This window comes from Somniosus microcephalus, chromosome 6 (assembly GCF_052327205.1).
Source record: "Somniosus microcephalus isolate GS21.2 chromosome 6, FLI_Smic_1.0, whole genome shotgun sequence".
In the NCBI taxonomy this organism is placed as follows: domain Eukaryota; kingdom Metazoa; phylum Chordata; class Chondrichthyes; order Squaliformes; family Somniosidae; genus Somniosus; species Somniosus microcephalus.
Genome location: NC_140992.1, coordinates 10,675,686 through 10,687,532, shown reverse-complemented (window position 1 = coordinate 10,687,532; position 11,847 = coordinate 10,675,686). Strand labels below are relative to the sequence as shown.

At 50.0% G+C, this 11,847-nt stretch overlaps 1 protein-coding gene across 1 annotated transcript in view; it reads right to left on the bottom strand.

Moving 5' to 3' along the window:
- Positions 1 to 5,885: 5,885 nt before the first annotated feature.
- Positions 5,886 to 11,847, bottom strand: part of LOC147115448 (tumor necrosis factor ligand superfamily member 10-like) — a 31,325-nt gene continuing 25,363 nt past the window's right edge. Inside the window, exon 5 of the mRNA XM_085989711.1 lies at positions 5,886 to 8,556. Within this exon, the coding sequence (XP_085845837.1) occupies positions 8,105 to 8,556 (452 nt within the window). The 3' untranslated portion in view covers positions 5,886 to 8,104. The remainder of the gene's footprint in view (positions 8,557 to 11,847) is intronic.

Genomic DNA, 11,847 nt, shown 5'->3' with positions numbered 1-11,847 from the left:
AAAAAGTACTTAATTGGCTGTAAAGCGCTTTGGGACGTCCTGAGCTTGGGAAAGGCGCTGTAGAAATACAAAGGGCTCGATTTTCATTGGGCCGTGGAGGCGGGATTGGAGGCGTGTGGGGGGTTAAAATCCCAAAATCGGGGGGCACGAACCCATCCTGCCCCCAACCTGCCTCCATGCCAGTTTCAAAGGAGGTGGGTACCCGCCCCGCACTGGTACCCGCCTCCCCGAGGCGGGAAGGGGATTAGTGCCAATTAACTGCCTGTTAACAGGTAGTTAACAGACAGTTTTTAGCCTAATCCCTATTTTCATAGCTGAAGTGTAGGATTCCCGACAGCTCCAAACCATGCCAAGTCAGCGAGGCGGGCCGTCGGGATGAAGGGCTTGGAGGGGTCGAGATGTCCGGTGTTCGGTGAGTGATGGGTGCATGAGTGCAAAGGTAAGTGTGTTTGGTGTGTTTAAAGTGTTTAAATAAGTTTTACTTACATTTACATACCTTTACAGCCTTCCTTCCTTCAGATCTCGGGAGTCCCTCATCTCACCGGCACAGAAAGCAGAATGGCCGCCAGCTGTCAAAAATTGCAGCATTCAGCTTTCTGTTCCGGGGAGATCTCTAAATCATCCTGAGAGGAAGGAGTACAGATTGTCAGTGTTTGACAGCTTCAAACAGCTGTGAAACGCTGATATTTCATCTGTCAAAAGGTCTTGACAGATGAAATATCAATCTGTGACGTCACCTGTTGCCGGGTGGCCCTTAATTGGCCTGCTGAGCCCGCTGGGCGGGCTCAACAAGGTCAATTAAGTCTAAATTGCGTGGGTTGGCTAGAACTCGATGGAGGCGGGACTACAACCCCGAAAGTTGTAGTCCCGCCTCCTACCCGACTCCTCAATGAAAATCCAGCCCAAGGTCTTTCTTGTTGAGGCAAACTGATGTTGCAGAACACGTTTTTTTTAAACAGGTCAAACTTTGGATTAACACTTCTGGGCCAAGTTGATTTAAGATAAACATGGAGGGCAGGAGCGCAAAACGGATAATAGCGAATCAGTGATGCGTTTTATAAAGAAAAGAAAGACTTGCATTTCTATAGCGCCTTTCACGACCACCGGACGTCCCAAAGCGCTTTACAGCCAATGAAGCACTTTTTGGAGTGTAGTCACTGTTGTAAATGTAGGAAACGCAGCAGCCAATTTGCGCACAGCAAGCTCCCACAAACAGCAATGTGATAATGACCAGGTGTGTTGATGTGGGCTGAGGGATAAATATTGGCCAGGTCTTCCCTGCTCTTCTTCGAAATAGTGTCCGTGGGATCTTTTACTTCCACCTGGGAGGGCAGACGGATGTTTCGGTTTCACGCCTCATCAAAAAGACGGCACCTCCGACAGTGCGGCACTCCCTCCGTACAGCACTGGGAGTGTCAGCCTAGATTTTATACTCAAGTCTCTGGAGTGGGACTATGAACCCACGACCTACTGACTGAGAGGCGAGTGTGCTACCCACTGAGCCACAGCTGATACATTCTCGATGCTCTTTCCATTGAAGTCAGCAGCAAAGAATATCGGGCGGGGTGTGAAACAGGCTGCCGACTCACAATCGCCCGCATTGTGCTACTGCCCAAGGACCAATTTCACCCCCTCACTGCCTAGCCGCACACGTGATAAATAAGCGCCTAATCACATGGGATAGTACACCTCAGGAGGAGTCAGCACCTTCAGGAGAGAAAACGGGCCAAGTAAAAGAACGGCCTGGCCCAGAACATTAGCACTCCATCTTTCGGAATGATTCATCGTATTATTTCTGATTTTTATGCCAACTGCAGCTTTCTAAAAATATTCTCATTGCTGGTCAGTTACAGACACTGATACGGTTTTCTCATTTCAAATTGGCTTTCAAGAAATCTCTGCACAAGTTATACAATACAATACAATACAATACAAATCGCTTTATTGGCATGATAAGGTACATCTTATGTTGCCAAAGCATCAAAATACATTTATGGTTGAACACATAAACGCGGTTCCATTCATACAGTGTATAAACAGGTATATCCCTGAGTTTATAAATATATTTTCGCCTTGTTTATATATACTCTTGTCTTAGTTTACTGGTTGTCCCTCTGTTCATGGCAAGCTGTAACATAGTGTGCCGCCAGTGTTACACAGCTTCTCTCCTCCCCCAGTAGGAATGGGAGTTTTTGGTTGTCAGTCAGATTTCTGAATTCAGGGCATATTTGTGAGAATTTTTGATAGAAATTCTCTCTGATGCCCTGATATTTTCCACAGGCTGTGAGGAAGTGCATCTCTATACACTATAATGTTTCTGGGCTTACACTGCCACTTACTGGCAGCTGTCTGGCACTGTCAGTCTCTCTGTACATACAGTGTCAGCACTCTCGTCTCTGAGACACCAGGTCCTGGTTTCACAGCCCCACTCCAGAGACTCGAGCACAAAATCCAGGCTGACACTCCCAGTGCCAGTACTGAGGGAGTGTTGCACTGTCGCAGGGGCGGTACTGAGAGAGTGCTGCACTGTCAGAGGGGCAGTACTGAGAGAGTGCTGCACAGTCGGAGGGGCAGTACTGAGGGAGCGTTGCACTGTCGCAGGGGCAGTACTGAGGGAGCGTTGCACTGTCGCAGGGGCGGTACTGAGAGTGCTGCACTGTCAGAGGGGCAGTACTGAGGGAGTGCTGCACTGTCGGAGGGGCAGTACTGAGGGAGTGCTGCACTGTCGGAGGGGCAGTACTGAGGGAGTGCTGCACTGTCGGAGGGGCAGTACTGAGAGAGCGCTGCACTGTCGGAGGGGTGGTACTGAGAGAGCGCTGCACTGTTGGAGGGGCAGTACTGAGGGAGTACTGCACTGTCGGAGGGGCAGTACTGAGGGAGCGCCGCACTGTCGGAGGGTCAGTACTGAGGGAGTACTGCACTGTCGGAGGGGCAGTACTGAGGGAGTACTGCACTGTCGGAGGGGCAGTACTGAGGGAGCACCGCACTGTCGGAGGGGCAGCACTGAGGGAGCGCCGCACTGTCGGAGGGGCAGTACTGAGGGAGCGCCGCGCTGTCGGAGGGGCAGTACTGAGGGAGTACTGCACTGTCGGAGGGGCAGTACTGAGGGAGCACTGCACTGTCGGAGGGGCAGTACTGAGGGAGCGCTGCACTGTCAGAGGGGCGGTACTGAGGGAGCGTTGCACTGTCGCAGGGGCGGTACTGAGAGAGTGCTGCACTGTCAGAGGGGCAGTACTGAGAGTGCTGCACAGTCGGAGGGGCAGTACTGAGGGAGCGTTGCACTGTCGCAGGGGCAGTACTGAGGGAGCGTTGCACTGTCGCAGGGGCGGTACTGAGAGTGCTGCACTGTCGGAGGGGCAGTACTGAGGGAGCGCTGCACTGTTGGAGGGGCAGTACTGAGGGAGTGCTGCACTGTCGGAGGGGCAGTACTGAGGGAGTGCTGCACTGTCGGAGGGGCAGTACTGAGAGAGCGCTGCACTGTCGGAGGGGTGGTACTGAGAGAGCGCTGCACTGTCGGAGGGGTGGTACTGAGAGAGCGCTGCACTGTTGGAGGGGCAGTACTGAGGGAGTACTGCACTGTCGGAGGGGCAGTACTGAGGGAGCGCCGCACTGTCGGAGGGTCAGTACTGAGGGAGTACTGCACTGTCGGAGGGGCAGTACTGAGGGAGTACTGCACTGTCGGAGGGGCAGTACTGAGGGAGCACCGCACTGTCGGAGGGGCAGTACTGAGGGAGCGCCGCACTGTCGGAGGGGCAGTACTGAGGGAGCGCCGCACTGTCGGAGGGGCAGTACTGAGGGAGCGCCGTGCTGTCGGAGGGGCAGTACTGAGGGAGTACTGCACTGTCGGAGGGGCAGTACTGAGGGAGCACTGCACTGTTGGAGGGGCAGTACTGAGGGAGCGCTGCACTGTCGGCGGGGCAGTACTGAGGGAGAGCTGCACTGTCGGAGGGGCAGTACTGAGGGAGTGCCGCACTGTCGGAGGGTCAGTACTGAGGGAGCGCCGCACTGTCGGAGGGGTGGTACTGAGAGAGCGCTGCACTGTTGGAGGGGCAGTACTGAGGGAGCGCCGCACTGTCGAAGGGGCAGTACTGAGGGAGTACTGCACTGTCGGAGGGGCAGTACTGAGGGAGTACTGCACTGTCGGAGGGGCAGTACTGAGGGAGCGCCGCACTGTCGGAGGTGTGCGGCTTTCGGATTAGATGTTCTTAAACTGAGGTTCCATCTGCCCTCTCAGTTGGATGTGAAAGATCCCGCGGCCACTATTGGAAGAAGAGCAGGGGAGTTCTCCCCGGTGTCCTGGGCCAATATTTATCCCTCAACCAACATCGCTAAAACAGATTATCTGGTCATTATCGCATTGCTGTTTGTGGGAGCTTGCTGTGCACAATTTGGCTGCCACATTCCCTGCATCCAACAGTGTCTGTACTTCATTGGCTGTAAAGTGCTTTGGGACGTCCGGCAGTCAAGAAAGGTGCTATATAAATGCAAGACTTTCTTTCTGACACTGTCAGTCTGTGTGTGACACTCATAATCATAGAAATTTACAGCACATAAGGAGGCCATTCGGCCCTTCGTCTCTGCGCTGGCAGAAAAAGAGCCATCCCGCCTAATCCCACTTTCCAGCTCTTGGTCTGTAGCCCTGTCGGTTACGGCACTTCAAGTGCATATCCAAGTACTTTTTAAATGCGATGAGGGTTTCTGCCTCTACCACCCTTTCAGGCAGTGAGTTCCAGACCCCCACCACCCTCTGGGTGTAAAAGGTTCATGTAACCCATTGACAACTGGGCTCAGTCAGTGAGCGTGCACACCTACCGGATACGATGCGATACAAATACCAGTCGATCCTTTACTTATTTTTCTTGACGTTTTAAAAAACTTTCATGACTGCACACCAAAAATAAAGTGTTCTTAGATTCCTTGGACACATGGACATCTCAGATTCGTCGCTGGGCCTCATGTTAACGAGGAACTTACCGAGCTGACATTCGACATATATCGGCCGTTCCTTCCTCATCGCTGGGTCAAAACCCTGGAACTCCCTCCCTAACAGCACTGTGGGAGTACCTTCACCACACGGACTGCAGCGGTTCAAGAAGACGGCTCGCCACCACCTTTTTAAGGGCAATTAGGGATGGGCAATAAATGCCAGCCTTGCCCACATCCCAAGGATGAATGAGAAAAAGTTGGCTGTAATAGTTAACTTTGAAATGGGAGAACCGGTGTCCGTGTGTGAACATCAAGTGAGGACAGGGTTGGACCCAGCTATCAGGCGTCTCCATGCTCTGATTGCCCGCGAACATCCATTGGGGTCACAACGCGGAGTGACTATTGGGGCGACGATCCAGTGAGCACCTCCCAAACCTGTGACCTCTACCACCTAGAACGACAAGGGCAGCAGGAGCATGGGAACACCACACTTCCAACTTCCCACTCCAAGTCACACACCATCACAACTTGGACATATATCATTGTTCCTTCATCGTTTAGGATTTTGACCCAGGATGTTGATGGTGGGGGATTCGGCGATGGTAATGCCATTGAATGTCATGCGGAGGTGGTTAGACTCTCTTGTGTTGGAGATGGTCATTGCCTGGCACTTGTGTGGCGCGAATGTTATTTGGCACTTATCGGCCTGGATGTTGTCCAGGTCTTGCTGCATGCGGGCACGGACTGCTTCATTATCTGGGGAATTGCAAATGGAACTGAACACCGTGCAATCATCAGCGAATAGCCCTACTTCTAGCCTTATGGAGGGACGGTCATTGGTGAAGCAGCTGAAGATGATTATGTATTGGTTCTGTTGACTTATGGCACCATGGGTACAGTTTATCTGCCGTACTCCTGCCTTCAGCATATTGACACTAATATTAGGTCCACAACATGGAAAAGATACAACATTTTTTAATCATATGTACATTTGAAACATGCACATGGGACACATGGATTTTGAATATTTACAGAAGAGGCTGTGACATGATCCCTGTGCCACTATCCATGTGCCACTATCTTTGTGACATGATCCATGTGCCCTGGTGAATGGTGAGACACGGGTGCGATTTCCGTGGTGTGAGGGGCAGCAGTAGAATGGCGTGGCTGGGGGGTGAAGGCGAGGCACAGTCGCAGGGAGGGGGCTGGACTGAGAAGCACCATTGGAGGAAACGGCACCGTGATGTGTTCCCAAGCCTGACCCTCGGAGTGAGGTCCAGGGTGAGGCCTTTCCTCCACCCCAGTCGCAGCCAAGTCCAACCAATCCCAGCCTCGTGGGAGCTGGCTCTCTTGCGGGAATTCGTTGAACCCACACCCATGGCAGAAGGTAAGTAACCAAAGCCCCTCCCCACCACCCCACCCCCACTCCCCCCCACACCCCCACCCCCCGTGCAGTTGAACTAAGATTGAGCCACGCACCTCGCCATAGGATACGGTGAGAAGGGGAAAATGCCACGTGATTCTTTGCGACCAGCCATCTGACTGCCTGTCCCGTCCTCTCAGCTGAGTGCGGGGAGGGAGGGCGGGCTTGAAGGAAAACTGGGGGTAGATTTTCCTGTTCCTGGGGCTACTGAATCTCCAGGATGCAGTAAGTACAGGGAAATCGGGCGAGGGGAGGGGGGTGATACACTGAGCAGAGCCCCCCCGAATTTTCCAACCATTAAATTAAATGGACGGGATGTTGGGCTAGCTCCCTCATAGGCGTGCGCTCCCCACCCACCGCGCCCCCGCCTGAATTTCCTGCATTTCCTGATCCACTAGCCCCAGACACCAGGAATATCTGCCCATAGCCTATAACGTAAAAAAAATAAAATTTCCCTATACATATATACACACGTCAGTTACATCTGGAGACACATATCATTCAGGACAAATTTTTTTTTTTTGCACAGAGACAGAATATACCTTGCTCACTTTTTCACCGTCCACACTCACTCGTTAGTTGAGCTGCACACTACCCTACCCACCAGTTACACACACAGGCAGTAGATTTTATCAGCCGTGCTTCCGCGCGGTCTCAAAACGGTGAGCAGCGAGCGCCAGAATTCCCCGCTGGCGGAACGGGCTTGCCTGTTGCACGTACGGAGGCACAAAGTGACCCCCCTCAGTCCCCTTCACTTCTTCCATTCCCGCTGCGCGTGTTGTTTAAAACAAAAGTTTGGGGGGGCATTGGTGACGTGAGGTGTAATCGTGCTGGGCCGTAAATAAGTCAGAAACCCATTAACGCCTTCATGTTAAAACGGGTCAGGGGGTGGGGGTGGTGGTCAGTGGGGTAAAGGGGGATATTTTACAAGCCCCATGACTCCACACATGGCTCACGGCCAGTGGCGAGGATGTGTGAAATTATCCCTCTAAATTCCTTTGATGACGTCTTGGCCCGACCAAGGTAGCTGAATTTCACCCGAACCTCCATTCCCAACGCCTCACCACAACATTCACCTCCCCCCAACTTGGTCAACGACTAAAATTATCGCCTAATTCTTGGGAAACCATAAGCGTAAATGTAATGTGTTGCTGGTTTGTCAAGGTGAGGGAACGGAAGACTTGTTTACTTTGGGTGCTTGGCGTCAACAGTAAGCGCTCCCAGATGAGGGACAGCACAGGTAAGATGCAAAGTAAAGCTCCCTCTGGTCTGCTCAGACCCGTAGCCTCACAATCTGCACTTCCTGCTACCATTTCCCACATCTTTGCCGTACTTCCGACGAAGATAGCCAATGTAGTGCCAATTTGAGGGTGCTTTACTGTTGTGGGTCCAATGCCCACTTTGAACTCTGGGTCTAGACTGCTCAACCTCATTGCCTACTGGCCCACAGGAGGAGTTGGAATTGAACCTAGATCCCAGAGTGGAATGGGCACTGACCGTACGATCCAGGCCCCCACAAGTATTCTGAGCTAGACCCGAAGGTCCTCTGCTCTCTTTAGAATCCTTCTAAGGACCTAGGGACCAGTTACGGTTGGAGTCTTCAAGCTGGGACTTAGAACTTGCAAAGTCAAGTTGACCTTCATACAGTCTCCTTTCCTACAAGATCTGCCTTGACCGAGATCACGTGCCAAACGAGTCCAATTGGACAACAAGATTCATAATAGTTCCTCTTGTATGTTTTCTTTCCCTAGCTATCTAACTGACCAGGAACGCGCCAAAAAAACTGGACCCTCCAGCCATATCAATCAAGCTGATGTTGCTGACAGTCACAAATATTCTGTCGAGGTATTTGAGTTCAAACACCCCGCCCTGGTAAATGGAATGCAACCCGAATTCCGCGTTCTTAGCCCAGCACGTTGTCCTGGTGTTCTTCATTAAGAGGATGGGTTCGGGGTAGGCGGTGGTCTTGTAGATATACTGGACCATCTGTTTGTTTCTGGAAACTGACAGCAAGCCACCTGGATTGGAGTCGCCCTCGCCTGCGGCTTCGCGATGTCGGAAGTAGGTCTGGCCATAGATGTAATAGAGTCCGGTCTTTGGGACGATCAGCTCTCCATCCTTGTATTCCACGCTGTGCAGAAACGCCAGCCCTCTCTCCGGCTCCCAGGTCTGTATCTTCTGCCCCTGAAGCTTTCTTGACACTGGACCTGCAACGTTAACACGGTGAAAGCTGAGCGACGCAGGTTTGCGTGGGCCAAAGATCTAACAGCAGTGGTGAGTGGAACATGGGAACAGGAGCAGGCCATTCAGCCCCTCAAGCCTGTTCCGCCATTGAATGAGATCACGACTGGTCTGTATCTTAACTCCATCTACCCACCTTGGTTCCGTAATCCTTAACACCCTTACCTAACAAAAACCTATCAATCTCAGTTCTGACATTTTCAATTGACCCCCAGCCTCAACAGCTTTTTGGGGGAGAGAGTTCCAGATTTCCACTGCCGTGTGTGTGAAGAAGTGCTTCCTGACATCACCCCTGAACGGCCTGGCTCTAAGTTTAAAGTGATGTCCCCTTGTTCCGGACTCCCCCCACCAGAGGAAATAGTTTCTCTTGATCTACCTTATCAACTCCTTTAATCATCTTAAACACCTCAATTAGATCACCAGTTAATCTTCTATTTCGAGGGCATACAAGCCTAGATTATGCAACTTATCCTCATAATTTAACCCTTTTAGCCTGGGTATCATTCTGGTAAGTGGCGGGTTCTTATCCCCAGAATAGGACAGAGAATTTTTCCCATCCGAGAGCCAATCCTTCTCTCACCTCTAGCCTCCAACCTCTGTTGTAAGCTTTCTTAGCCTAGAACTTATTGTTGGTGATATGAACTTGCTGAGCTCATACCGCATTCTCCTGACTGCTATTTTTAGAGGTGTTACTTAGTCTATCTTAAATGAGACCAAAACTGTACGCAGTACTCCAGGTGTGGTCTCACCAACGCCCTGTACAGTTGTAACAGGACTTCCCTACTTTTATACTCCATTCCCTTTGCAATAAAGGCCAACATTCCATTTGCCTTCCTAATTACTTGCTGTACCTGCATGCTAACTTTTTGTGATTCATGTACAAGGACCCCCAGATCCCTCTGTACCTCAGCATTTTGTAATCACTCTCCATTTAAATAATAATTTGCTTTTTTATTTTTCCTACCAAAGTGGATAACCTCGCATTTTCCCACATTATACTCCATCTGCCAGATTTCTGCCCACTCACTTAGCCTGTCTGTATCCCTTTGGAGATTCTTTGCGTCCTCCACACAATTTGCTTTCCCACCTATCTTTGTATCATCAGCAAATTTGGCTACCTTACACTCGGTCCCTTCATCCAAGTCATTAATATAGATTGTAAATAGTTGAGGCCCCAGCACTGATCCCTGCGGCACCCTACTAGTTAGAGTTTGCCAACTTGTAAAAATGACCCATTTATCCCGACTCTCAGTTTTCTGTTTGTTAGCCAATCCTCTATCCATGCTAATATATTACCCCCAACCCCGAGAGCTCTGATCTTGTGCAGTGACCTTTTATGTGGCACCTTATCGAATGACTGCTCTCTGCAAGAGCGCTTCAGCTAGTCCCACTCCCCCACCCTTTCCCCGTAGCCCTACACATTTTTTACCTGCAGGTACTTATCCAACTCCCTTTTGAAAGCTGTGATTGAATCTGCCTCCACCACCCTTTCAGGCAGCGCATTCCAGATCCTGACCACTTGCTGCGTAAAAAAGTTTTTTCTTATGTCACCTTTGGTTCTTTTGCCAATCACCTTAAATCTGTCTCCTCTGGTTCTTAACCCTTCCGCCAATGGGAACAGTTTCTCTCTATCTACTCTGTCCAGACCCCTCATGATTTTGAACACCTCTATCAAATCTCCGCTTAACCTTCTCTGCTCAAAGGAGAACAACCCCAGCTTCTCCAGTCTATCCACGCAACTGAAGTCCCTCATCCCCGGAATCATTCTCGTAAATCTTTTCTGCACCCTCTCTAAGGCCTTCACATCCTTCCTAAAGTGCGGTGCCCAGAATTGGACACAATACGCCAGTTGTGGCCGAACCAGTGTTTTATAAAGGTTCATCATAACTTCCTTGCTTTTGTACTCTATGCCTCTATTTATGAAGCCCAGGATCCCGTATGCTTTTTTAATCGTTTTCTCAACCTGCCCTGCCACCTTCAAAACCCAAACTTCGGTAATGTAAGAACATAAGAATTAGGAGCAGGAGTAGGCCATACGGCCCCTCGAGCCTGCTCCGCCATTCAATAAGATCATGGCTGATCTTCGACCTCAACTCCACTTTCCTGCCCCATCCCCATAGCCCTCGATTGCCATAGTGCCCAAAAATTCCCTTGGTGCTCTTGACTTATCTCACCTTCTCTCCTACGCTTTCCAAACTGCACTGTGGGCCTTGAGCCCAATACCTAGGGTACTTGATAGACTCCTATTTTTTTAACTCTTTGCTTGTGTTCAGGTGTAGAGCGGAAATCTGGGCTTCACCTCCTGCTGGTTGAGGAGCTCACTGCTTATCACACAGACTTGGAGAGAGAATCAAACACAGCCGTCACTCCCATAACAGATCTCTCCCAGTGCAGGAGACCTCCTCCAATGTACCTGGGTTGATTATGTTCCCCTTGCATTAAATTGTAACCAAAACTCTAAACTGGATGCACAATAATTCACTACTAATGGGAGACAGGTCACAACCTGGGAACTATAGACCAGTCAGCTTAACGTCAGTGATAGGAAAGGTACTGGAATCTAAACTAAAAGAAGTGACAGAAGAGCATCTAGAGACAGGAAATAGAATTTAAAAATAGCCAACATGGATTCCGAAAGGCTGAGTCGTGCTCAACTAACCTGATAGAATTTTTGAAAAGGTAACGGAAAGAGTAGACAAGGGTAATGCAGTAGATGTCATATACTTGGATTTTCTAAAGGCCTTTGATAAGGTACCACACGGTAGGCTCATGACAAAGGTTCGGGCAAAGGTGGAGTCAGGGCACGAATAGCAGAATGGATAGCAAATTGGCTAAAAAAAAAAGCAGAGAGTAGAGGTAAAGGGTAGTTATTCAGATTGGAGGAAGGTAGAAAGCGGTGTTCCACAAGGATCAGTGCTGGGACCACTGTTCTTCATAATTTACATTAATGATTTGGACTTTGGAACAAGTAACATCATCAAATTTTGTGGATGATGCCAAACTGGGGGTTACAGCTAACATTGAGGAAGAAAGCAACATAATACAAGAAGACATTAGCAAACTTGCAGACTGCCAGTTAAGTGACAAATACACTTTGGTAGGAAAAATAGAAACATCACCCACACCTTAGAAAATAAGAAACTGAATGAGGTAGAAGAGCAATTAAAAATGCTAACAAAGCACTGGGATTTAATTCTAGGGGTATAGAATTCAAAAGCAGTGAAATTATGTTAAATTTGAATAGGATCCTGGTCAGG